This window comes from Caloenas nicobarica, chromosome 25, assembly GCF_036013445.1.
Source record: "Caloenas nicobarica isolate bCalNic1 chromosome 25, bCalNic1.hap1, whole genome shotgun sequence".
NCBI lineage: Eukaryota > Metazoa > Chordata > Aves > Columbiformes > Columbidae > Caloenas > Caloenas nicobarica.
The window spans coordinates 6176773-6203384 of NC_088269.1; the positions used below are offsets into that span (position 1 = coordinate 6176773).

The 26612-nt window shown below is 57.3% G+C and overlaps 2 protein-coding genes across 2 annotated transcripts; both read left to right on the plus strand.

Annotated features, from left to right (window-relative positions):
- Positions 1-67: 67 nt before the first annotated feature.
- Positions 68-5815, plus strand: LOC135998476 (disintegrin and metalloproteinase domain-containing protein 32-like). Its single transcript, XM_065651652.1, has 18 exons — positions 68-213; positions 396-474; positions 818-894; positions 1010-1187; positions 1486-1551; positions 1789-1860; positions 1989-2155; positions 2250-2331; positions 2577-2713; positions 2970-3150; positions 3250-3339; positions 3791-3989; positions 4239-4344; positions 4556-4739; positions 4860-4940; positions 5150-5216; positions 5386-5509; positions 5726-5815. Exons 1-18 carry the CDS (start codon positions 68-70, stop codon positions 5787-5789), a joined length of 2100 nt encoding a protein of 699 aa, XP_065507724.1. The 3' UTR covers positions 5790-5815.
- A 1418-nt stretch (positions 5816-7233) lies between these two features.
- On the plus strand, positions 7234-12717 carry IDO2 (indoleamine 2,3-dioxygenase 2). The gene is made up of 10 exons (XM_065651653.1): positions 7234-7332; positions 8130-8225; positions 8517-8636; positions 8815-8933; positions 9288-9302; positions 9717-9816; positions 9979-10096; positions 10459-10510; positions 11444-11592; positions 12356-12717. The coding sequence occupies exons 1-10, from the start codon at positions 7234-7236 to the stop codon at positions 12715-12717; spliced, it is 1230 nt and encodes a 409-aa protein (XP_065507725.1).
- Positions 12718-26612: the final 13895 nt, after the last annotated feature.

Consider the following 26612-nt stretch of genomic DNA (forward strand, 5'->3'; position numbering starts at 1 on the left):
GGGCGCAGCCGCGTGTCCGTGTGCGTGTGCGAGGCCGTTACCGGCAGGTGGGGCCGTTGGCGGGGAAATGCGGGCGGCGCTGGGGCTGCTGGGCTTCCTGGGGCTGCTGGGGTTGCAGGGGAGGGCGGAGCCGGCTCCCAGGGCTCCTCTCCGCACCCGGACCTACATCATCCCCATACAGAAGAGATCCCGCACCGTGCAGCTGCGGCAGCAGTAAGTGGGGTGCAGCAGTAAGTGGGGTGCAGCAGGCCGGCAGTGCAGCCCCCGGCCCCTCTGCAGCCCCCAGCACTGTACAGGGTCACGGCTGGGGACCGGGCAGGGCCACTGCCTTGTGCAGTGGCCACCATGTGTGGCCACGGTGCCAACAGCAAGGGTGTCATCTGTTTTGCATGTAGAGTGTTTTTGCCAGAGGATTTCCGGATCTACACCGTTGGCCGAGGTGGGCTCGCGAAGTCCGAACTGGCACATGTCAAGGTAACAGTCTCCTGTGTGCTGTGCCCAGCATCTCAACAGGAGCTGCGGATGGGCCCCAGGAGAACCATGTGGAGCAGAGTCCCCTCTGCAAGCAGTGCCCGGTACAGCCCTGTTCTCCCCAACACGGTGCCAGCTGGAATGTTCTCAAGGCACCAAACCCTTGGCCACAGCTCCCAGAGGAGCTCACGGGGCTGTGCCTGTCCCTGCACGTGTTGTGTGCCCGTCCTCTGTGGGGACAGGGACCGCAGTGTGGGCGGTTGCAAGGTCTGGTGCCTCCACGCTGCAGCGCTCCCCGGGTCTCTGGGGAGAAGGCACCGAGCCCTTGACACATTGATCCTTCCAGCGCGACTGCTTCTACGAAGGCAACATTGAGGGTTCCTCCATTTCGCTCGTGGCACTTAGCACCTGTGCTGGCCTGAGGTAAAGTGGTTGCCTTTGCATGGGGAGCAGGCATTTGTGGAGCACTGTGCGCTGTCGGTGTCATCCCGAGGTGGCAGAGGAGCCATTCTTGCCACTCCGCACCTTTGCTTTCCAGTGGGATCCTGCAGCTCATGGATGCCAGCTATGGGATCAAGCCTCTGGAGGCTTCGGCCGATTATCAGCATCTCATATACCCCATGGTGAAAGAAAACATAGCGACTCAGCTGTTCCTACACAACAGCTCTCTTGTCTGGACTGGGAAGGTGTTGCTGAAGTCGGAGAACACAACAGAGGTGAGTACGCGTCCCGGCTGGCTGGTCTGTGGTGGGATGGTGGCCGCAGACATGGGAGATGTGTAGCCAAAGGACGAGGATGTCATGTTGTGATGATGTGGGCCAGGGGCTGTTCGTCCTGCAGCTCCACATGGTCGTGAAGGGCAGTAACTGACCTCAAGGTCTCCTTTGCAGAGCCACTGAAAGCTGCAGCAGCTCTGCACTAATGTGTGCATGGTTTGGTTTTGTTGTTGTTTGGTTGGTTTTGTTTGGCTGGGTTTTTTTGTTTAGTTTGGTTTTTTATTTGGTTTTCCTAAAGAATAAGCAAGCTGTCAGTAGTTCCTCTCGGTACGTGGAAATGTATGCAGTTTTGGACAAGTTTCTGGTAAGTCTTTGCATCCTCTCTGTTGTAAATTGTTACCTTTAGAAAAAACTGTGTGCAGCAAGTCTGTATCTACACAAGAATGTCAAGGGCAATTTGCATGAGGCTTGAGAGTCTCCACGCAATGGGAACTAACTCCCTTGGGCACAGACAAGTATATGTTGTGGCAGGGAGCACAGCCGGTGCTGCCGGAGAGTTTGCTCAGTGCCCTGACATGCTCTTGTGTTTGTTGCCTTTCAGTATGACTATATGGGAGCAGACAAGGATGCTGTGACAGCCAAGATTGTGCAGCTTTTCAGCTATCTGAACAGCGTAAGTGGCTTTTGGTTGCGTCCTGAACGCGCATGGGAAGAGTGTGGCAGCGGTGCAGATAAGAGCCTGTAGCTGAAGCAGCGGAAGGCTGCAGGGCTCTGTGGACCAGCTGTGCTCTTTGCCTGCAGATGTTTTCTCACTTCAATGTGACAATAGTACTGTCTTCTCTGGAGTTTTGGACAGAAGACAACAAAATCCCAACCACTGGAAGTGCTGAGGAGATGCTGCAGGAATTTTTGCAGTGGAAAAATGTGCATCGTGTGTTGCAGCTGCAGGACATAACGTTCCTATTTCTGTAAGATAAGGATGGGTGTGTTAGCATGGGAACAAAAGGAAGAGGAAGGTGCCCTTAATACCGTGTATTGGACCAAGTCTGGTCTGTTCCCCAGTTACAGGAATCAGTCCCGTTACGTAGGGGCGTCTTCTGCGAGGAAAGTGTGTGTCAAAAACCAGGCTGGAGGGGTTGCCTTGGTACGGTACACTGAGCTGTCTGCCTGTCTGTCCCCGTAACCTCCCATGCCCATAGGTAAGGTGCTCCCTGGTGCCCCCGGCAGCGGAGGCTCCTCCGAATGGGAGCGGAGCCCCCGTGGAGGCGCCGGGGAGCAGCCGGGTGCCCGGGCTGTGGGTGCAGGAGCCGTCGCACCCAGCAGAGCCCGGCGGGAAGGTGCTGGGGCACGGCAGTGACGCGGGCTGAGGCGGGTCCTTGTCCCCTGCAGTACCACAAGGCTGCGACGCTGGAGACGTTCGCGGTCATCGTGGCGCGGCTGCTGGGGCGCAGCCTGGGGATGGCGTACGAGAAGCCCCGGGCCTGCCGTTGCGCGGTGGCCTCCTGCGTGATGCAGAACAGATCGGAGTAAGGCTCGCCCACCCTCGGTGCGCGGGCGGGTGCCGGTGCGATGGCACCAGTGGGACCTGGTCCCGCCGGGAGCGCGCGGCGCCCGTCTGTGTGACACCGCGGAGCAGGGGACGTGTCCAGGGGCGGAGGGGGCAGCTCCCGGGGGTTGTGGGGAGCAGCCGCCCCACGTTACTGACACCTTCTGTGGGCAGGAGGGGCCACACAGCCCAAAACACAGCCCGTGGTGACAACAGCCCTGTCCTCCGCCTTGCAGACTCTCGACTGGGGTTAAAGTCTTCAGCAGCTGCAGCATAAAAGAGTTCCAGCGTTTTCTCGGCAGCGGGGAAGGGCAGTGTCTGCTGAACAGACCAGCTCTGGATGCAACGTATAAAGTTCCAGTGTGTGGCAACAAGGTGGTGGAGCAGGGAGAGGCTTGTGACTGTGGCACGACAGAGGTTGGTGTGGAGCCTTGGGACAGCGGGAAAGAGCCAAGCCGCCTGTTGTCCCTCGGAGAGGCGGAACCTCTCCTGACTGTCCCCACCGGTCACCTCCAGGAATGTCAGCGTGACCCGTGCTGCACCGCTGGCTGCAAGATGCGCAGAGGGATGCAGTGCGTGGCGGGACCGTGCTGCCAGCACTGCCAGGTGAGTCCTGCGGCAGGACGGCCCCACACCGGCATCGCTCACAGACACACCTGATGTGAACGGGAATGTGATGGGGAACCGGGGATGGAGCGTCCAGCTGGCGGTGCTGGCCGGTGTGCTGATGGGGATGGTCAGCAAGTGTCGGAAGGTGAAGGGAGTGCCGTGAAGTGCTGGTGCCAGGCAGGGGCTTGTGTCCCAGGAAGGTAATTTTAGGGCTCAGGTACTGTGCCAGCTCCCAAACCATGGAGGTGGCAGAGATGGCACCTTCACAGCCACATGTGGGGCATGTAGCTGCATCCCCCGGTTTGGCCTTCCCAGCCTGGCAGCAGTTTATGTCCCAACTGTAAAATATTCTCCCCTCTCCTTCTCCCTCTTCTCTTTTCTCCTAATTCTGTTGAAACTCTCTTCTGTTGAAATTCTTTTCTAATGTAATCTGTTTTCTTTCCTCTAGTTTGTGAAAAAAGGCACGTTGTGCAGAAGCAGCACCGAGGACGAGTGCGATCTGGAGGAATATTGCAACGGCACCTCTGGGGAGTGCACACCCGACCTGTGGGTGATGGATGGGCACCCCTGCCACAGGAACACCGCCTTCTGCTACCGGGGGGTCTGCCAGACGGCCGACAAGCAGTGCCAGGAGGTCTTTGGCCACGGTGAGCGTGCTGGGCTGTGGGAGAAGGGGCTGGCTGTGGTGTGGGAAATGCAGAGACCTGGAAGGGAAGCGCCGAAGTGGGAAACCCTGGCAGCTCCTGCACAGACACGGCTCCGGGTGCCTGCGAGCGCACGGGTGTCCCCGGGTGTCACCGAGCAGGGGGTGCAGCGCGTGCCCGAAGTGGTGCTGCCCAACCCCGAGGGGGAGAGAGGCTGTCGGACAGACCACGAGTGGTGGTGTGTGTTTGCAGGTGCCAAGGACGGGCCCTTTGACTGCTACGAAGAAATTAATAGCCAGAGGGACAGAATGGGACACTGTGGCTCCAGTGACAGCGGTTACCAGCGTTGTGAGTGGAAGTAAGTGTCGTAGGACGGTGCTGGGGTGCACGGGACATACCCGTGCAGAGCAGGGGAGTGTGTGATTTGGGGGGGGAAGCAGAAAGGGCCCGTGCAGACGCAGGTGTGCTGTGTCTGTGCGCTGGGAATCTGGAGCTCTCCGAGCAACTGGTCTGAGCTGGAAGGACAAGGACGGCTGTTGTCACATCCTTTGCTCGCGATGCCTTCGCAGGGATCTCCGCTGCGGGAAGCTCGTGTGTGAATATCCGGGCTCCAAGCCCTTTACCAAGGAGAAGGCCACGGTGATTTACATGCGGGTGCAGAACAAGCTGTGTGTGACGCTGGACTACATGAAGCCTCTCACGGAGAGGGACCCCATGCTGGTGAAGGACGGCACCATCTGCAGCACCCGCAAGGTACCGATCCCTGGACGCGTGGCAGCTCCCCGGGAGAAGGAAGAGCCGGCAGGAGGTGTCACAGCCGGAGCCGGGTGTGCAACCCCCTGAGCCGGGGCTGCCCGTGTGCTTGTGCTGCAGATCTGCCAGAACCAGCACTGCGTGCCTGCCGCCGTCCTCAACAACACGTGTGACACGCAGAACAACTGCCACGATCACGGCGTGAGTCAAGGCGCTGCGGGTCGTTGCCTGTGCTTGGTTCAGCTCTCGGGAGCTGTCCGGGCACAGAGGGGGCTGCCAGCGCGGGGCGAGCTGCACGCGGGGAGGCTCTGCCCGGCGCGAGCGCCCTGTGCCTGTGCCGATGTGAGGAGGCGCGGGCGCGATCCTCTGCGGCTGGCTGTAAATCCTGCCTGTCCCCGTCTGTCATGCAGGTCTGCGATAACCAAGGGAAGTGCCATTGCCATCCCGGCTGGAAACCTCCCACGTGCCAGGAGAAAGGTATGTTGGATGGGAGCGGTGACGGCCCATCCAGAGATTGTTCCGAGGCAACAGATTCCCATTCTGGCGGTGGCTCACCATGGCAGGGCCGTGTAGGCAAGTGTCTGGGTCCTGTGGTCTGTCCCACGGTGGGCTCAGAGGTTGTTTTGTTCCCTGTGCCTCCATGGAGGCCACACCAGGTTCAAGGACTTGCTGAAGCTGTGGCTGCCTCTGATCTTCTGCCTCTTCCTGCCTCTCGCCTTCTTGCTCGTCCTGCTGGAGCGAAGGAGAAGGGAGAAGCTGGATGTAGACAAGTGAGTTTGTTTTCTGCACCAGAGGGTGTTGGGGTGACGGTGGGTGGGGGCCACGGAGGTGGCAGCAGGAAAGCTGGGCTGTCACCACGCAGCGTGCCCGAGGCGGGAGTGACAGATGGCAAAGGGATGAGGCGGTGCCGCCGTGGGGTCAGCAATGCTGGGAGGAGGATTTTGCTCCTTGCAGCTCTGCGAGTGACAGGAGCTGCCCTCCTCTAGGTCTCGCTCTAGGTTGAAACACAAGGACAATGTGAGTGAGGACAGGAGGGTGTCAAATGTGTAGCAGAGCAGCAGGGAAGGATGTTGAAGTGTAAGTCATTGCCCACGTGGCTGATTTTTTTGCTTTGTGCTTGGCTTGTGTGGGGATGGTGGTGGAGCTGGCAGTGGAAATAGGGAATGTAGAAAGTTGCCTTGATGTTGGCAGGGAAGTGGCCTTAACGGGAGCATCCGTCTGGGGTGGGGGGTATCGCGGGTGTTGGAGTCACGGGTGGGCAGCGGGGGGTTTCCGTGACATGTCAGCATCTGCAGACGTGGCGGGTCAGAGCAGGCAGTCGGAGGTGGCACTTGGCCAAATGTCCCAGGAAGGTGTCAGCGGATGGCAGCCGAGCGGTGGCGAGCTGGTGTGAGCTCTGAGCCGGGAAGCGGGAGAGGTGCTGGCTGGGAGAAGGTGTGAGTGTGAAGGAAAGTCGGGTGGAACAGCCCGGAGTGGCACGGAGCGCTGGAGCTGTTGGTTAGTGCAGCTGCTGGAGATGGTGCCGCTGGTGGGGCTGGTCTGTGACGCCGTGTCTGCCCCGCAGGGTCTGGCCGCGGGGTCGCAGTCCGTGGGGAGCTGTGCGTGGGGACGCTGCGGGACAGCGGAGGGGACGCCCACGGCCCCGGCTCAAGGGCAAAGTGTCCGGCACCCTGTGCACATGTAGTGTGTCTCTTGTTGTGGTGGTGTTCAATAAAAGGTGTCTGGGATCTCTGAGGAGTTGAGTCATCCCTGGGCAGCACCCTGAGCCCCCAGGGAGCACGGGAGCGCCGGCTCTCATACCGTTTGTGCCTCGTGTGTCACTGCTGCAGGGACAAAGGTCCCCTGGCACCTGGGAGTGTCTCACACAGCCTGGCAGGAGCTGTGGCAGCTCCTAGAGTCCCTGGCACACATCTGCCCTGCCAGGGCCGTACCCGGTGCCCACAGGGGCTGCAGGGCCGTGCCGCGGCGTGGGCTCCGTGCCGCGGCGTGGGCTCCGTGCCGCGGCGTGGGCTCCGTGCCGCACTCCCCGCGTGCCCAGGCTCCTCAGCCTCCAGCAAGATGTGGACACAGACAGTCCCCGGTTCTTGCTTGGTTCCTGCAGACCAAGCGCAGCACCCAGGACCTGAGTTTGGCATTGCCGGGGCCCTGGGGAAACAGCTGCAGAGACAGTGGCTCTGAGCCAGCCTAAGGCACCCTGGACATTTGGTGCAGCCGCCTGTGGGAGCCTGGAGCCTCCCTGCTGCTCCAAGGGGATTCGGGGAAGAGCCAGATCACAGGAGCTTCCCCGAGCCTTCCCCAGAGGCGGATGATCCCCAGAGGGGATCAATGTTTGCTCCATGATGACGCCTTATCGGCAACCTTTACCCGTGTTTGCTCGGCCACTGCGGCCGTTGGTCGGCCGGACCCCGGCTCCCCCGGGACAAGGGGCGCACGGTGCTGGCTCAGCACATCCCGGCAGCCCCAGCACGTCTGACCCTGTGGCCAGCGCCCGGCGATGGAGGCCGGTGACGGCACGGAGGAGACCCCGCTGCCCCTGGCACTGAGCAGCTTCCAGCTCTCCGAGGAGCTCGGCTTCCTTCTTCCCGATCCTCTGGTAAGAGACAGCCGTGCCGCTGTGTCTGTGTGCCATGGGAGACAGAGGACAGGAAAACAGAGGGGTTGGTGAGTGGCTTTCTGGTTGGGCTTTGATTTAATGCTACTCTATAACAGTTTATAAAAAGCAACAAGGAGGGCACATGCTATTTTAGGTTAGGTAGTTTAATAGGACAAACCTCTTGCTTTAAAAATTATTAAACTGGCTGCAGCAAGCAGCACAGGGGAGAGGAGAAGGAGCTTTGCAATTCACACATTAGCCTCGGCTTTACAGGGTTTTGGGGAGTAGGAGGAGAGCAGCCAGACTGCAGATCTGCTGTCCTGAAAGCGGTGCCATTTATCATGGGACTCACTTTGCACAGGGAGCTCTCGGGGACAGGCAGATGCTTTTTATCACCCATTAATTTGCAATCACGCAGGCTGATGTTACAAGAGGGGGAACAAGACACAAACCATTAGCCACGATGCGCAAGGGTGGATGGATGCTGGGAGCAGTGCCCACTCCCCTCCCTTCCCCGCAGGCACAGTGCAGCCCTGCCCGAGCCGCAGGAGAACCTTTGCAAACGCGATGGAGGGGGACGGGTACCCGCGATTCCCCCCATGGCCCCCCGGGCTGCCCAGCCCCAGCAGCAACTCACAGTGGGGGCTGGAGCGGCAGAGTTTGGGTGTTGCGCTCAGCTGGCCTCGACTCCCAAGAGTTTACCCAGAGCTGGGCTTACCTCCGAGCCCTCTGTCCCTGCTGCTGTCCCAGCGCGCTGCCCGTCTCTGCGTTCACACCTCTCTCCTCCCTCCCCCCAGGCAGAGCTGCCCGCGCCCTACGGTCCCTGGATGGAGATCGCCCGTGACCTGCCGCAGCTCATCGCCAGCCACCGGCTCCGCTCACGAGTTCACCAGGTACCCGTCTTATCGCTCCTGGCTCTGGAACGCTCTCAAGCCTTGGCCAGACACAGCCCTGTCCTCAGCAAAGACAGATGCTGACAGCACTTTACTTTTTAAGATCCCACTGTTTACTGGCCATACTCATGAACCAGCAACAGCGAATCAGTAGCAAATCCTGCGGGGGGGCGGGCAGAGGATTGCAGGGGGGCGGCAAAGGCAGGAGAGGCTCGGGGAGGGTCTCAGCCCCCTGGTGGGGGATGCTGGTGTCGCCTGCGGTGCCCCCAGCTCCTGAGCGTGTCCCTGCAGATGCCGCAGCTGAGCGCCCAGCACCTCCGAGGGCACCGCGAGCTGCACTTGGCGCATCTGGTGCTCAGCTTCATCACCATGGGCTACCTCTGGCAGGAGGGCGAGGAGGGCGCCGTGAAGGTGAGAGCAACGCAGAGCGAGTTCCCCAGCTCCTTGTGATCTGTGGGGCTCATCCCACACAGCAAAGCCCCTTTCCCGGGGCTGCAGCAGGAGCGTGACCCCTCCTGCCAGGTTGGGTTCCCGACAGTGCACCAGCCCAACAGTGTCCCCATCTTCTCCTGTGCTTTGTGCCCTGCAGGTCCTGCCCCGAAATGTCGCTGTACCCTTCTGGGAGGTCTCGCAGGCCCTCGGGCTGCCCCCCATCCTCAGCCACACGGACCTCGTGTTGGCCAACTGGAGGAGGAAGAACCCCAACGGGTAAACGGGCAAATGCAGGTGGGCCAAGTGCCGTTCTCCCCGCGATCGGGGCAGCAGTGATGAGCCTGAGCAGGTTGCCATCCTGCACAATGGGGACAGTCACCAAACCGCTCCTGTTCTGCCAAAACCCACTGAACCCCCACCATCGCTGGGGCCTGTCTCAGGGGTGCAGGTGCAGGTGCTCAGTGGGGACCGGGGGGTATCTGGGAGCATCCCCCCGGGACGGTGCTGCCCACAGGCCAGCAGCTCGTTTGTGTCCCATAGAGCACAGTCTGGTGCTGAAACAATTTATAACATCTCGCTTTTTCTCTCCTTTTCTTTTGCACGTGCTGGCAACAACCAAAATGCCTTCAGGCCTCTGGAAATAGAGTAAGTATTTAAGATGCTTATTTATGTTCTAACAGTATTAGTTTTGTTTGACTTGGCCTAGCTCTCCAACACTGCCCAGGCTGAACCTATCTCGTGATAGATGAGCACAACAAGAACAGCTCAGTCTCCGGCACACAAATGGCACTGCAACAGCAGCAGAGTGCCGTGGCTGCGGCTGGGCCGCTCTGCTCCACGCAGAGCCGGGCTGCCGGGGCCAGCGAGTGCTGGGGGTCCCGGACCCCCCACCCCGAGCAGCCCCTCTCCCCGTTTGCTCTGGCCGGTTTGTCTGTGCCCAGGGCGCAGGGGAGAGGCTCTGCAGCTGGGAGGGTTTGGCTCCCAGCGCTCCATGGGTCGCGAGGTGCATGGGGAGACCCTGAGCAATCGCCCCGACCCCCTATGCGGCTGCACTTGCAGGAACCTGGACACCATCATCTCGCTGCCCGGGGGAGAGAGTCTGCGCGGCTTCATCCTCGTCACCCTCCTGGTGGAGAAGGCGGCCGTGCCCGGGATTAAGGTGGGGGTTCTGGCTGGCTGAGCCGGCTGGGACGCGGCGTCCTCCCGTGTCCTGCAGCTCCAGCGCTGACGCTCGTGGGCTGGGGAGGGAGCAGAGCTGGCGCAGGTGGGGATCCACAGCCGCTGCGCACAGACATTCGCCTCTCTCCTCTTCCTCTCGCAGGCGATCATCCAGGCCATCCATGCCATCCTGCAGCTGGACGAGGAGCCCCTGCACAGAGCCCTGCGGGAGCTGGCCGAGGCCATCGGGGACATGAGCACGGCTTTGGGACGGATGCACGGTAACAGCAGCCCCCGCCGCCGGCGCAGCGTGTCCGCACACCGCGGCGCACGTCTGAGCTGCTCGGATGTGTCAGCACAGACCCCGTCCGGAGGGATGGAGCGGGAGGGGAAGCTCGGTGCTCCCAGGATGATATGAGGGGCTTGAGCACCCAAACGAGCCCAGGGTACCAGTGTGGGTGCCGGGGGGACCTCACCGCGGGGTGCTCACCAGCGCCATGCACCGCGCCAGCCCTGCTCTGAGCACAGATTCGGGCCATTTCGGCTGCGGCGGGGGGCAGCGCTGCCAGGTAGGAAACGCTGATGCAGAGGGAAATAATAGCTTTTTGCCTGCAGTGACAGCTGTGATCTGATCTCCTCCTAGATTACGTGGATCCTGCCGTATTTTACTCCGTGATCCGGATCTTTCTCTCTGGGTAAGTGCGGTGCCGTCCCCTCCCAAGCCGGGGCGGTGAGAGCGGGCAGCGCAGGAGCGCGGCCAGGAGAGCCCCTCGCTGCGGGTTTGCCGTCCCTCAGCTCCCTGCCAGCACCCCAGCTGCTCCAGGGCTTCTCAGGGGTTGCTATTTTTGTTTCTCTTCAGCATATCTCAGCATTCCTAAGTCAAAAGGCTCCACGCATCCTGATCAAGTTTCTCTCATGTTTTATCCAAGCTGACCTTGTCTTGATGGTCATCAGCCTGGAAAAACATGCCTTTTAAATTCCCTTCTGCTTATAAGAACTTCCCACTAGTAAAGGTTACTATAAATACAGCCCTGGGAGAGCTAAAAATATTATGGTATTTGATAATGAATCTATTTTTTCTCCATTTTGTGCAAAATTTGCTCCAGCAGTCAAGCAGCACCGAAAGCTTCATGAAATGGTGCATTCTTCAGAAGGTCAAGAGGTTATTTTTGTGCCAGGCACGTTACCTTTCTGAAGTTGTAACTCCTCTTGCCATTTGTGAGCGGGTATTTATCCATTTTTGCACAACAGGCACACAAAGCGGCTGACGGGCTGCGAGTTAATGGTGTGCGGGAGGAGGCACCGATGTGCCCTGTTCCTGGGCTCGCCGAGGACAAGCAGTTTATGAGAGGGAGGAAATCACATTACAGGCTTGTTCTCTGCTGAAATAAATAAAGGCAGGCTGTCCTGTGCTGCCTTTAAAGACATCATCTCTAGAGTAACAAGAACAGAGAAAAAGCCAAACTTCAGGGGGCTCAGAAGAGTGTTTGGGTGACTCTGCCACGGCGGAGACCCATGGACTGGGTCGGGAAGGTTTTGCTCAGTCTTGCCAGCCCAGGGTCCCTTCTCCCTGTTATCATTTCCCCCCGGTATCAGCTGCTCCCGGCCTGACCGCCGTGTCCCCGCAGCTGGAAGGACAACCCGGCCATGCCGGACGGGCTGGTGTACCAGGGGGTGTCCGAGGAGCCCGCGGCGTACTCGGGGGGCAGCGCGGCACAGAGCAGCGTCCTGCACGCCTTCGACGAGCTGCTGGGGATCCGCCACAGCCCGGAGAGCGGTGAGTCACGCACCTTCCTTTTTCCTAAGCCGTGAGGGAAAACCCCGCAGCTGTGCCGGACACGCACCCATCTCGAACCCTCACAAACCCCTCGCAGAGCCCAGCTGGGACGAGGCTCTTCCCCGTTTTTAGGGAGGAAGCCTATAAACGAGGCTCTGACAGGCACTTCCTCATGCTGTAAATTCCCAGAGGGACAGACTTTGCTTTTTGCATGTCAACTTTTTACTGAGGTTATATATAGGTACAAAGATGAGGGAGCAGAGCGTGCCAGCATCCTGCCAGTAATTTAGCTCAACCATTCACATAGCTTCACATTAGTCTGGCCCACAACAGAAATTAGCAAAACCACTCTATTAGCAAAAAAAAAACCCAACAACCCACCAACCCAAACAAGCCGAAATGAAAAGGGCTAAAACTTGCCTTTTAGGGTTAAGACTAGCCCTGACAGAGCATTGACCTAATATGGGTTTTCTTTCTCAATTAATTGGAGGCACCGTGACAGCACAGAGGAGGCTCCGCAGGCTGCGGGTACCACGGGGCACAGCTCGGTGTCGGGGATGGTGTCGGGGACGAGCAGTGGGAAAGATGCTTTGGGGCTTCACCCTCACAGAGTTAGCTGGAAGGAAAATTCACTAACAGAGAATTGATCTTGTTTTAACCAAAACCAGGCCAGTTGCAGAAGGCGAAACTCCTGGGTGGTTTCCTACCACTGACTGAGTTGCAGACGCTCGAACTCGTTTCTCCCTTGGCCGGTGTCTTGCAGGTGCCTTCCTGCGCAGGATGCGGGACTACATGCCCCCGCCGCACCGCGCCTTCGTGGAGCGGATCCGCCGGGCGCCCTCCCTGCGGCAGCACGTCCTCTCCTCCGCGGACACGCGGCTCCACGTGGCTTTCAACCGCTGCGTGTCTGCGCTGGCAGACTTCAGGTCCCACCACATCACCATCGTCACCAAGTACATCGCGGTCGCGGCGGCCAAAGCCAAGGCAGAGCTGGGTGACAGGGCTGGCCCCTCCGTGGGGAAACCCCCGTCTGCGCTGGAGGCCAAAGGGACCGGTGGGTCCCACATCTTCAGCTTCCTGAAGAGCATCAGAGACAGCACCAAGGACGGGATGATACGCACCTGACTTGCCCTGAGGGTTTGCAAAGCGATGCCCAAAGCAGTTGCAGGAGACCAAAGGGCTTCAGTGTGTGCCTGCCAAAATTTTGGCATGAGCCAAAATCCAACTGCAGCGACCTTCACCAAAAACCTCCTCCAGCAGCCCCTGTCCCGCCTGCACGTCTGTGATGTGGGGAACGCGCTCTGTGTCGTTGAGGGAGGAGAGTGCTGCTGTGGATAACCCCCAAAGGGCAGACAGTGAGCTCAGCGTCCTTCTGTGGTACGGGGATGGGTGCAGCATCCTTCTGTGGTACGGGGATGGGTGCAACATCCTTCTGTGGTACGGGGATGGGTGCAGCATCCTTCTGTGGTACGGGGATGGGTGCAGCATCCTTCTGTGGTACGGGGATGGGTGCAGCATCCTTCTGTGGTACGGGGATGGGTGCAGCATCCTTCTGTGGTACGGGGATGGGTGCAGCATCCTTCTGTGGTACGGGGATGGGTGCAGCATCCTTCTGTGGTACCAGGAAGAGCCGTGTTGGTCCAAGCCCTGCTTGCTGCACCCCACCAGTCTCGCTCCCCACAACACCCAGTGGTTACCGGACTAATAAAGCAGCAGTTCCCAAACCTGGGTCCTGTGTCCATCACGGCGCCGTGTCCCCCGCCGGCCCATCGCGACATCCCCACACTTCTCCATCGCGAGGTGGCGGCAGAAACCTGCTTTTGGCTCTGCTGCAGACGGGCTCCCTGGCAGCAGAGGAACAAGGGGGAGGCAGGTAAAACAAAACTCTGGTTGGGATTTGGGCTGCAGTGGGTGCTGGGGTGCAGCGAGTCGCAAGATGGATCTTCCCACTGCGACCCACAGCTCCTCTCCCCCCCACCAACCACCCCTGTTCTTCCAACACCCAGACATGCTGCGTTTCTTATGGCCCCCGGGGCTGTCAGGCCTCTGTGAGCCCCAAAACAACACATCAGCATCAAGCCAGAGACTCTTCGCAACCGTTAAGCCTGATCCTGACACTTGGGCTGGTAATGACAAGCAGTCAAATCTAAAAGTCGAACTCTTGATTGCCCAGCATTTCACAATTAATTTATGTGCAAGACAGACAGTTTGCTGAAATGCCTGTTCCTGGTTTGGATAATGGGCAGAGGTCTTACACAGCTGTTGCATCCACAGTGGGACCACAATTACACACAGGGGAAGCCAACCACCAACTGCCCAGCCAGGGAAAGCTGCTGGGGTCACTGCAGTCCAGCCAGGAGGGGAAAGTGGGTGAGAAACGTGAGCAGAGCGTGTGGGAAGAGTGCAGGGTGTGGAGCAGTCTGGTGTTCACCTGGAGACGCTGCATTAACTCTTAAGGTTTTATTCCCCGTTACCAACTTCATTGCAGTTCCTGATTTATTAAGGACTCAGGATATCACAGGGACAAAGCTGCAACATTTGGGCACACTCGGGCTTCAATTTCTTAAGTCTCAATAAGCAATAACGTGCTGTGGCAGGGGACGTGGGTACGTACGGTTTCCTCGAGGGGTCAGCAAGGGAAAAGCTCCTCAGACAAGCGCGTGGTCCTCGCCAGGTACCTGCAGCAGAGCAACACCCAACCCGGCACCGCGTTCAGCCCAGGACCTTGTACGCAGCCTCCTGCAACACAGACAGGGCAGCAGATGGAGCAAGAGCAGCAAACCACCCTTCTACAGTGAGAGAGCACCCCCAAAATCCTTAGAATCAGCATCTTTAGGGAATCAGGCCGTATGCCTCTGTTTCGCCTGCCCGGGTTTTGCTGGCACGGCTGGCAGAGACAGGTTTCACACCCAATCAGTGTCTCGGTGCAAAAATAGCTCTGGCAGTGCCACTTCTGCACTATCAGGAGGGAGTCAAGGTCCTTTGAAATACGGCTTTGTTCCCATAGGGGCAACAAAAAGCTCAGCACACGGCAGCTTGAATTATTAAAGCTCCTCGCTAAATTTTATTTTGTGCCCTCTTTTGAAAGGCAGTCTTAAAACTGGGGCTTAGGAGAAGATATCTTCAGTAAACAACCTATGGGAACATGTCAGCACCTTTAAATCTTTGCCTGGCAGCCCTCATTCCACTCGATCTTCATTTTTGAATAGCTGCTGCATATTTTATGTAGGAAATATTTCATTCTGATGATTGTCTTGCTCTATTACATTTCAGACCATTTCAGGAAAACAGCAAACTTAAAGGGGAGGAAAAAAAATAATCACTCCAGCTGAATGAAAAACACAGGCAGGACCGGCAGGGAGCTGGTGCTGCAGGGGACACGTGGCTGCGCAGAGCCCGAACCCGCCTGTGCCGCAGCGATGCCAGCGCCGGGGGCACAGGGATTTCATTCCTGCTGCAAACCCTTGTGCAGCCCCCGGGCTCTGCCCCTGCCCCAGCCCGGCAGAATCACAGCAGCGCTAACTCAGGAGGAAGGAGGGTGGATTTGTGACAGACACCCTGGAAGAGCAAAGGAGATGCCGGGGGGCTCTGGAGAGCCAAGGAGTACCCTGCACCGACCGGTGGGCACGCTCTCTTCAATACATGACTTTTGGGGAGGAGGAAGGTGCACAAAAACAGAGTCAGACCGTGACATTCCCAAGTCAGCAAACTATTAATATACAGCAAGGGCTCACCACATTGGAGTTCGCTTTACCAAACGCTTTGTGGGAGTCGCACCCAGCGCCAGCACATGCATGAATCAGATCCAGCTCCTTTCAAAGCAGCTCCAGGGAGAACCCGGCACCCAGACAGCGACACAGCGAAGCACAGACCCGCCCGTCTGTTCTGCTGGCAGCTGGGACAGCTGTTGCACCGCAGCTTTGATTCCTCTCTGCTTCCAAACCACTGCTGTCTAATATTGATCACAAGATGCAGAAACCTAAGGTCTCAGGTGTATTACGACTAGAAGCACATTGCATTTAAATAATTTACATCTACGCCTAAAAAATGCCACAATACGCTGGAGAGTAACGTGGCGCTTGGCACTGACGCTGCGCGCTGCCGTCAGGAGCTGCGCTGCGCTGCGCTGCCTGCAGCACCGCGGGGCCGCGGCCCCAGAGGGTTCCTTTTGGCATGTGCAGCTCTAATAAAGTGGATGTTTTTTTCAGCAGGGGGAAAACAGGAAAAGAGCAGACCCCTGGCTTTCAGAGCCACTGCCCCCCGGACCTCACTCTCAGAGGCACTTCTTTGCGGTTGGGCTGGGACGGCATCGTCTGTCCCGGCTCCACACAAACCAGAACAGGGATTTTGCACCATCTCCTGAACCCGGCAGTACCTGCAGGGCCAACCAGGACAGACACCTGCCAGGGAGCTGATGCAAAACCAAAAGGGACGTTGCAGCCCTCAGTCACAACCAGAACAACAGCTACAGACCCAAATTAGCGCCACCCACACACAAAACTATCTTATCACTGCAAACAGTGGCCCTGCCCTTGCAGCGTGATGCAAACATTTCCATTGCGAATCCGCAGCTTGGGAGCCGCCCGGCAGCCCCAACACGGCACTCCCAGCCCCCTTCTTGACTCCTTGTTACGCTTTTTATTAAGCAGAGATTGCTTAATATTTATTAATATTAATTGCAGCGATGCCCAACAGTTGGACCCGTGTGATGGAGAAGGATCACCGTGCCGTGCCCATCATCACACCCACGCCACTTGCTCAGACTTTCCGTCCTTCTTCTCAACCTCTTTGTATTGTGGTTCCTCCTCACCTTGCCCGGGTCCCACTGGGGCCACCTTCACTGCGGCAAACCCGCACAAAGGCTCCGGCGATGCCTCCGGGCGCCCGTGGCCGCGTCCCGGGCCCCTCTCCCCAGGGCACCGCGCAGCCCCGGGCAGACACAGCCAAGCGCTTTACTGCCACTCCTGCCGATTTTGTCCCCGTGAATATTTGAAATCGAACAGGAATACAAACATTTGGATTCTAGACACTTCCCAACCCTGACCTTATTTATCATGCTTGGCTCTGCTCCTGGAACCAGAGCCAGAAGACGCTCCAAACAATTTAGGTTATTTAACATACTGTGCATAGATCAATCTTGCTCTCCCCTCTAGCCACGGGTTTCCCTTTGTGGTTTGCTGCGCGCTTATTATGTCCATCAATATCCAAATAATTAAAATTCCCCATTATCTGGATCCTGGCTCCCTTATGAGCTCCTCATAAGCTATAAAATATTTCATGACCGACATTCCTTAAGTGCCCAGGAGGGCACGGAAAATGCTCGCCTTCACCTCCTTTCTGGCGCTGCTGCTTGCCCCAGACCTGACAGCGCATCGGGCCCTCGGACTCTCGACAGAAACGCTTGATCCCTGCCCAGGGAATTACTCACTTTGGCAGGCGCGGCTGCTGTCCCGATATGATTGAAGGACATGACTCAAGCCAAAAAGCGCTAATTACGGCACAGAAGGAGGAGAGAGAAGCTGCTAAATTACACCTAATATGGAAGCGGAGTCAGGAACAGATTGAAAAGCCATCGCTGAGAGATGCTGAACACGGGGCTGTCCCATCGTGCTGGGGACAGGATGACACAGCGCCCCGAGGCAGCCACAGACCTCTTGCCAGCATCCTTTTCCTTCTGCAATTTGCATCATACATAGAGTAAATTGAATAATAAATACCATGAAGAAAGTGCATTATTATGAAATACAGGGTTTTCCAATAATTAAATCATGGCTATTATTTGCACGTATAAAATCAACAGAGTGTATCTGGGACAGGTGGGCTAGCTGGAGTGTCTGGCACGAAGATTTGCAATAAACCAACATTCCCGTCCTTTAGCTCGCCTCTTCCTCCAGCTTCACTGGGTTTGCATTTTCGGATTTGAGGGGCGATACTGTTGGACAGACTGCATTTCTGCAGCCTTTCGCGTGGGACGCTATGCCCCGTTTGCCATACCCTGGGCACACACTGGGTCTAACAAGGGGAATGGCAGCCAGGGCCAATTTCTCTAACGCGGGGAGCGGCTGCTCAGGCCGGCAGCTGGGGTTAATCACCGCCTGCGCGGTGGCATGTCACCGCTGGCATGTCACCGGTGCCACGCGGAGGAAGCGCCGCGGCCGCCCCAGCGCCTGTTTGCAGAGTTACTCAGCGTGGCCGCGGTTGCTAGAGCGGGTAAACATGGGCAAACAAAGGCGTGAGGCAATCCATCCGAACCCGGCTTCCCAAGAGCTCTCAAACCGATTTCTTAGGAAAAAAGAAAAAAAAAGAAGAAAAGACAAGGCACTGCTATTATTGCAGTAAGAGGCTGTCTCATGCTGGGCTCTGCTGCTAAATATATTCTGTGTTTACTGTACGCAAGAACAGTAGGAAGCCTTCCGAAACGGCACGGGGGTTGCTCCGATTATTTTCAGCAATCAATCACGCCCAGCTTGAGCTGTTTTTGTCCTGACGCAAATGGAAAATATTTTCCTGGTTTAATTTCTACTGATCAAAGACATTTCCTCAACAGAGAGCAGCCCCATGGCCCCGAGGGAAGCAGAAGGCTCCGAGGAAACTCTTTCCCCGCGGAGGCGCCGGGCTCGTCGCAGTGGGGTGCCCGTGAGCAGACGGCGAGTCGGGACACGGTCCCTGCACGGCCAGGAACAGCCAGCAAGGCCATTAATCCTTTTTCTTCCCAATTCGTTTGCTCAACAAGAGACTTGGTGTTTACCCCCGTGCTGGCCAAACGCAGCACTGAGGATACCTGGCTGCCCCCAGGTTTGTCCCTGCGGGGGGACAAGCGCCATCCCCTCCGCTGCACCCACGTCCTCCCTCCCCCAGCTGCTGCCGCGATGTAGATGCTGCCGACGGGCAGGGGTTTGGGGGCCGGTATCTGCTGGACTGTGTTTACATTCTCTGTAAGGTTTCCCTAAACAGCGTTGGGAAACGCTCCTTCCACAAACCTCATCGTGGCGGAACTGACTCAGCTTTCTGCACGGAGAGGGCTCTGGATACAAGATCACCGGCCTCGTTAACTTGACGTCACGCTCGACACTGTTTACCGATAAACAGTGTATTTTATTTTAATTTGTGCCTCACGTCAGCATCCCTGGCTCCCCCAGCCCCTCCTGCACGCACCTGCCCAAAGCTCGGCCGCTCGCGGGGCCAGCGGGCACCAGCCACCCGCAGCTGGTGATTTAAAGAGCAGCAGTGACCCCACACACGTTATAACACCCGAACCTTGAATTTCCCTGTCCGCTTTCCCTGCCCACTGTCCCTACAGCCTTCACCAGCGCTGCTCGTGAGAGCACGGGGCGCTGCTCGCTTTGTCCTCCTTGCTGCTTTCACAGAGCAAAAGCGAGCAGCTCGGAGCGACCCAGGCACTTGAGTGCATTCAGAGCAGCAGCAGGCAGCCCGCGCGAGAGCTGTTTTACCCGGTGTTCTCCAGCTAAATGGCCCCTTCGCGTATCAAGGGATACACGCGGCCCCACGCTGCTGTTTCCGCACATTAATTACACACTGCAGCCATCGGGCGATGTGGCCAAGGCCGTGGAAGGTCACGTCACACACAGCTCCAATGCCAGGACGACAGCAAGATTGAAAACGCCTGTTCTGACCCGTTTCTTTTTCAGGGTTTCTTATGTAAGAGAGAAAAGAGGGAGAGGGGGCGCGGCTGGGAGCAGCATCAGCGCTCTCCCACCGCGTCCCAGCCGCTCTGCGCGGACCCGCTGCTCGCTCTGCTGGTCCGGCCCCTACCGAACCTCTCACACAGCTCCATTTCTTCCCCTCCTACACAGAGCTGCGATCGGCTTGCAGTTCTAAAACTGTTCTTTTTTGTTTGAACTGCCTGCATAAATAACCTGACACAGACCAAAATACCCATAAACTAGCACTGACACTTGACAAGGATTCAAGGGCAGATCTCGAGAACAAAGACAAGGCTCCCTCGTAAACAAGGCATCAGTCACTGAGATTATAACAATTAGGCAACGCGATTGTCAGGAAACATCTAGAAGGCATCACTGCAAGAGCTAAACAAGCCTGCTGGGGGCTGCTGCTCGGGAAACCGGGGGTTCCCACCCTGGGGCTGGACGGAGCGGGTCCGTGTCCTGCCGCACGCTCCATGATTCAGGGATTCGGAATTCTCCCTTTCCTGGCTCTGCCCGGCACAGACTGGTGCCTGAAACTGCTGTGCCAGTGTCACCTCTGTCCCCGGGATGGGCTTTACAGCCCTGCGAGCGCTCGGCAGAGCGGCAGCCGATGTGCGCTGCCGACTGCAATTGCTGGGGAAAACAACCGTTCAGTAACCTGCCGTAACCCCGAAACAGCCGCAACAGTCCTGGGAACAGCCTGACCCCGGCTCCGGTGGCTGTGCAGGTCTCAAACCTGTGCAACACCCCTGCAAATCCCTGCAACACTGTGCAACGACCATGCAAATCCGCGTGACACCTGTGCGACAGCCCTGCGCAACACCCCTGCGACGCCTCGGCATGAAAAAACACCCCCCAAACCCCCTGTGCAACCCCAGCCGCCGCGGCCCAGCGCCGCTCCTGCCGGCGGGGTAAGACGGCCCTGCGGAGGATTCGGCTGCGGAGCCGCCCCGGTGACAGCAGCGGGATCGCAGAAATTGCTTTTCTAGCAGCTACAGAGCGAGAGCTGTCAGGCCACAAGAGAGGGTGACGGGAGGCAAACACCATCTGTTTTCTCCAAGGAACTCTTTCGTTACTAGAGGAATCAACTACAAGGCTGATAACACCGCAGTTTCCAGCGAATCTCCCGCACGATTTGCATATTGGTCGATGCCCTGATAAATCTCCATAGGCGCAGGCTGGGTGTTTCCAGCAGCTCTGATTATCAGTTTTCTTCTCTCAGCACCACTCGCACACATATCCCCAAGCCCCGACTGCACACTGCTACCAGATACGCGCTGCTCTTCCCCAAACCACGGCTGGGACAGGAGCGACCTCTGCCACGTGCCTGCTTTGCTTTGCCACAAGACTAAGGAACTGAGACCTAAATCTGCAGGTTTTCTGCTGGCAAAGCCTGTCCCTCTGAACCAGGACCCGGCTCAGGTCCCTCTGCTCAAAGCGTGTGCTTCTTTCCTCACCAGGGGAAATGCCCTTTAATTTGCTCCTGGGTGGATCACAAACCAGCACTGCGATTTGCAAATCAGAACTGAAAACTGCCTCAGAAGCGGTTAAAGTGGTAAAGGGTCGGTCACTACCCATGGCCCAGAGCTGGGAAACAGCCTTATTGCTCCACAGCGGTTCGCTCAAAGCAGATGAACGAGCAGCAGATGCAGATCATAACAGCTTTCAGGCTGAGCGCACTGGAGTGAAGGTGCCTTCTCATTTTAACAAACTCTCTGCATCCCAGCGCGGTCCCTCTGTGGGCTCCCCAGCCCTCTTGGACCCGTGTCACAGTTCCACACAGACCACCAGCCCCCGAACCGCTGCCAAGCCCCCTCTGCCCCGTCACAGCCCTCACCAGCTACCACAGATCAGCAGCTTAGCCCCCCCATGTCCCCACACTGCCTCGCTGCTGAGCATCCCCGTCACTCTGCCTGCATCCCCGTCACTCTGCCTGCAAACCCGTCACTCTGCCTGCATCCCCGTCACTCTGCCTGCATCCCCGTCACTCTGCCTGCAAACCCGTCACTCTGCCTGCAAACCCGTCACTCTGCCTGCAAACCCGTCACTCTGCCTGCAAACCCGTCACTCTGCCTGCATCCCCGTCACTCTGCCTGCAAACCCGTCACTCTGCCCGCATCCCCGTCACTCTGCCCGCATCCCCGTCACTCTGCCTGCAAACCCGTCACTCTGCCTGCATCCCCATCACTCTGCCTGCATCCCCGTCACTCTGCCTGCAATCCCGTCACTCTGCCTGCAAATCCGTCACTCTGCCTGCATCCCCGTCACTCTGCCTGCATCCCCATCACTCTGCCTGCAAACCCGTCACTCTGCCTGCATCCCCGTCACTCTGCCTGCATCCCCATCACTCTGCCTGCAAACCCGTCACTCTGCCTGCAAACCCGTCACTCTGCCTGCATCCCCGTCACTCTCAGAGCCAGGTCCCCGCAGGATGCTGTGCCAGGACATTTTGCACATCTACCCAGATCCGGCACTGTCCCCTGCACACAGCCCTGGGCTGCAGCCGCCGCGGTTCTGGGAGCGATGGGGACACCCAGGGCCCCCACAGCAGGACAAAGGCAGCATCCTGTCTGCCAGCCCTTTGCAGAGAGGAAGTGGCTGGGCAGAGATTAGAGCCCTGAGGAGGGGGACACTTAGCACCAGGACGTGTGTCTGGTACTGTCACCCGCGGGCTGGGCTGCGACAATGACCCCAGCCAGCCCCGCGGCCCAGCCCCGCGGCAGGATTTCCCGTGAGCCCGTCCTCAGCAGCAGACAATGAGCCGTCTGACAGCTGGAGACAGCTCTGCCTTCAGCCTGCTCTGGCCAGGCTGCTCGGGGACCCTCAGGAAGATCAAACAGGAAACTCAGCAAAGAAAGAAAAAGGTTGTTCGTGCTTGACAGTCTAAACTTTCATTGCCATGCATGGTCTTGCTGACCCAGGAGGAAGATGCTGAAGTCAGGATATTAAAATACTTTCCCTGGCTCCCGTGGAAATAGCAGGACATGGCGTGCTGGGCTGCAAACGCCACGGGCAGGTGTCATTGCAGGACGCTGGTCCTGCTGGCACATGGCACCCACCTGCTCCCCCCAGAACCCATGGGTCGCCCCAGAACCCACAGGGTCACTCCAGCCCCTCCAGGGCCTGGCTGGGCCCCGGGAACCCCGCGTGCTCTGGGCGCATCGTTGGCTCGCTGCTGCCTGCATCCCTGCCAGCCGCGGCTGCCGGGTGTTGAACGGTTCCAGCCGCGCCGCGGGCTCTGCCTGGCAATCTGCCACCCGCCTCACCAGCAGCCATCTCCCACTCCAAGTGGGGAGCACCGCAGTTTGAGATTCCCTTTGCAAGGCGCTTTGGGAAGCCTCAAGCAAGAGGAGAACTCGCCCGCGACTTCCCAACATCCAGCCCGTCCCTGTCCCCAGCCCCCGTGACTGCTTTGAAAGGGTTCTGGCTTTTAAAAGGGCCAGAAGTTTCTGTTTCTGCTCTGATTCTTAACAGGCATGATTTACTTACTGTAACTGGCTATTCATTATGTCCTCCGCTGCATTATTAACTCAGCGATCGTACATTTAGCAGAGAATTTACGAGAAATGAGGAGACATTCATTATCAGCAACACCACAGACTTTACTCTTATATGGTCTTGGTGCGGTGCTGGGCTCCCGGGCCGAGGGCAGCGCTGGCACAGCCGAGAGCTGCGGCTGACGGACACGCGTTAATAAAAATACTGCCCGGCTCGGCTGCGGGAGGCTGGAGCGCAGAATCAATGCCATGCAGGCTGCGCCTGACATAGCAACGCCTGCCTTAGCAGCCCAGAAGCCAGCATCTAATTTAGTTTTCATAGGTAGGATAAAGAAAAGTATTGAACAGACACGGCACAATTTTTTTCCCCATTAAAAACTTTCATGTGGAATGTAACCAGATTAATCATGCCTTTTGCTGTCTGAAAACCTGCAGCTTTTTTTCTGTGTTGTTTTTTTTTTTTTAGGCAGGCAGTTATGTGAGCAGGACTGTCTGAGAAATGACTTTACTTCCCAGCAACTGAGCTGCAGCAGAACTGCTGTTAAAATCCATCCCACTGTACTTCACATCTGAACCGGGGACCTTGGGATGGGTCACAGGGAACACACACAGTCACGTTAAGTTCTCAGGTTTTGTAAGCAAAGGGCAGGGCATCCTGCCATAAGAAATGGGACAAACGCTCCCAGATGCTTTACTGAAGAAACAATAACCACACAAAAACCCACCCAACAGCAAGCAAGCAGAAAAGCCCAGGTGGAGCCTGTGGCGCAGGAGCCGGCGCTGGACGCAGCCGCGGGCGGGGAGAGCCGGGGCAGGCGCTGCCATTTGCACGACACGGGTGGCTGACAAATTCCCAGGAATTTGGGTTCCACGAGGAACATGATGAACCGGTTCCTCTCTGACCTCCCGGCCGTCTCGCAGCTGCAGCTCCAGCTGCGATGCGATTCCCAGCAAACACCAGCAGCGGCATTTCTGGAAGGGTCGGGGTTCTCCGGCCACCCGGCAGAAGCGAAGGCTGCAAGTGAGCCAGGGCTCGGGCACACGTGGCGAGGGAAAGGATGGGGAGAGGAGAGCTGGCCTGAGGCTCCTGGGCATCGCAGATTCTTAGATTTTTGTATTTGCTAATGACAAAGCACATATATATATATAAAAGGCAATAATTTAACTTTCCTCTCCTGTCCCAAAGCCTTCCAGATGCCCTTCCAAAGCCTCAGTTTCTGAGTATCTGGCCCACGGCGGGGAGGTCTCCGCAGCACCGATGCTCTCCCAGGGGCTGCTGCATCCCTCAATACCAGCGCGGTGCTACGAACCGAGCAGGCTGAGGCAGGCTGGGGAAAGGAAAGCTATGCAAAACATGCCCTGGCAAAACGCAAAGGCATCCCAGATTACCTTCTTTGGAGTCATTTTGGACAGTTACATAAACGCACACTAAGTTCTCTGCAAGAGTTTGTGTAAAGCACTGGCTGCTCCTGTCCTGTCCTTGCCTCCTGCTCTGGGGGTTTCCAGGTTCCCTGCCCCTCTCCTGCAGTCAGATCCTGCAGCGCTTCCCAGCTCTGAGCCGGAGGAGCCTCCAGGTGTATTTGAACCCGCTTTGCGCAGCCAGCGGAGCGCGGACCCGGCCGCTGAGTCACCGTCCTCCCCAGCCTTTCCCTCCGCAACCGCTCGCTCTGCCTGCGAGAGCCGCGGGCTGGGTTTAGCCTACAATAAATCAAACACCTTCGGCTTCAAAGCGTCCATGGCCGCGGCCCAGGACGCGTTCCTGCTGGACAAGCTGCCACAGAAGGACCCCATCCATGCCCCAAACCTCGGCACAAACCTGCCCGTCCCCCCCGCTCCAAACCTGCATCTCGTCAGCAGCAATTAGGGATGTAGCTGCGCTGCTCTGCAGAGATGGTGGGGATAGGAATTAATCCTCCCATTAACGTGTGAAATGGAGCGTTTGCGTTTCGCAAAGCAATTATACAATAGTAGCAGGAGCACTATGATAGAAATCGCATCTTGTCTGAAGTTTCGCTCCAATCCAACACATGAATAATTCCTCCTAGGCATTACTGGGAAAGCAGTATTAAAAGACTGATATAAACAAAAATTACTGGAAAAAGACAGATGAGGCACGCTCCATCTCTCAGTCAGAGTTCAAGGCAACTAAGTTTATACAAAGTGGGCAGAGAAGCTTGGAGGGGCAAAGGCATTTGTTGCTGCTCAGCACAAGATGAGCTCACAAGAAAACACTTCATCTTGGCAGCTTTCGGCTGTCTTACTCCTAAAGCATCAGCTTTATTCTCAGTTTCCATGGCAGACACTTTTCTGAGCTTGTATCTTCCACAAATATTGCTAATTTATTCTCTCAGCCATGTCTCTGCAAATACCTGCAGATGATTCCATGTGCAATAAGAGCGGTGAAAACCAGGCGTATGTTAACACGCCTCAGCTCTTGTCTTCAACTAGGGGAAACTGTGCCTTGCAAAAGAAGGGCTCATTTTCTACAGCCGCAAGATCATGGATGATCTTCTGGAACTATTTTTTACCCTAGGTACTCTGAAACTATGTTATCTGTGCAGTGAATCAAAGTACATTTAGCATTTTGGTCAGGCATTTTTACAGGCCATGTTCCTATTGCTCCCCCCTCGTATTTCACGTTAACAGGAGTCTATAAAACATGAGGCTTGTTCACAGGCAGAGCCAGGAGCCAGCCACATCAAAAAGATCCTATTTTCAGGGTGGATTTTTACCAGCCCTGCAAATGTTGAGCAAACAGCAGCTGATGTGTAATTCTCACAAATTCGGCAAGACTACAGCAAAGTGAGAGGCTTTTAAGTCTTCCTGGCAGAAGGAGAATCACAAGCTTTTGTGAAGCAGTTGTTTATACACTAAAGCACGTAACAGCTACCACATATGAAAGAAATTCAGACAAACTTGTAAAAAGTCACCCGCACGATGACAACAATGCAGAAACGGTGGAAAAACAATCGCAGGCATGTGCAGGGAGATCTGGTGCCGGTAGCAGCGCCGGAGCCGGCGGAAAGCCCGTCCTTGGGCGGGATGCAGGGGAATGCTGGACACCGGGCTGTGTCATTGACAACAATTAACCCTGGTCTCTGCTCTTTGCCGGCACAACCACCTGACACAACGGCCTGGCACGTGGACCCCGGGCGCTCTGCATCGCGGGGTTTGCTCAGACGCATCCCGTGCTCTGTCCGAAGGGACAGAAGTTCTCAATGGGATGTGGATGACAAGACACTGGGGGCTGTTACCGTGGATCTGCTCATCCCTGCGGTCAGAGATCCCCTCCACAGCTCCCCAGTGAATGCGGGAGACCCCTGGAGCCACATCTGCCAGCCTGGCCTGGGGACAGGGGCTGTTTCTGGACATCCCTGTGGGGATGAGTAACGGCACGGGCAGCAAACACGCTGCTAATTTTCCAAACAGTGCCTCTGCAGCATCCGGCCGCTTTTCGGCCATTAACCAAAATACACTTATCTCCGGCTCCCTGGCCTCCAGCAACTTCTGTACCCACTGCCAGCCTGGGCCAGGCTTAGTTGTGCTCAGTAATACCGGATTTCGAAGCCCAGCAGGACCGTCCGGGGTCAGAGCTGGCCCCTTGTCCTGGCCCAGCCCACGTCCTCAGCGAGAGGCACCCACGGACCCACAGAACATGGTGAGCTGGAAGGGACCCGCGAGAATCACCCCGTCCAGCTCCCGCAGGGCTGCCTAGAACTAAACCGTGTGACTAAGAGCGAGTCCTCCCAGCCCAAGGGCTTGGTGTTGGCCGAGGGTGGGGTGGAGAGCACAAACCCTCCTGGAGCGGAGGACCCGCACCCATGAGCTGGAAATTAAAGAAAAAGGAGCAGGGCAA

Excerpts from the sequence above, each read along its gene's own strand:
- LOC135998476 (XM_065651652.1), top strand. The coding sequence starts at position 68 with ATGCGGGCGGCGCTGGGGCTGCTGGGCTTCCTGGGGCTGCTGGGGTTG. Across the intron at positions 2,156-2,249 it reads GACATAACGTTCCTATTTCT|TTACAGGAATCAGTCCCGTT; the intron begins GTAAGATAAGGA and ends TCTGTTCCCCAG. Across the intron at positions 4,941-5,149 it reads ACAACTGCCACGATCACGGC|GTCTGCGATAACCAAGGGAA; the intron begins GTGAGTCAAGGC and ends TCTGTCATGCAG.
- IDO2 (XM_065651653.1), top strand. The coding sequence starts at position 7,234 with ATGGAGGCCGGTGACGGCACGGAGGAGACCCCGCTGCCCCTGGCACTG. Across the intron at positions 8,226-8,516 it reads TCCGCTCACGAGTTCACCAG|ATGCCGCAGCTGAGCGCCCA; the intron begins GTACCCGTCTTA and ends GTGTCCCTGCAG. Across the intron at positions 10,097-10,458 it reads GGCTTTGGGACGGATGCACG|ATTACGTGGATCCTGCCGTA; the intron begins GTAACAGCAGCC and ends ATCTCCTCCTAG.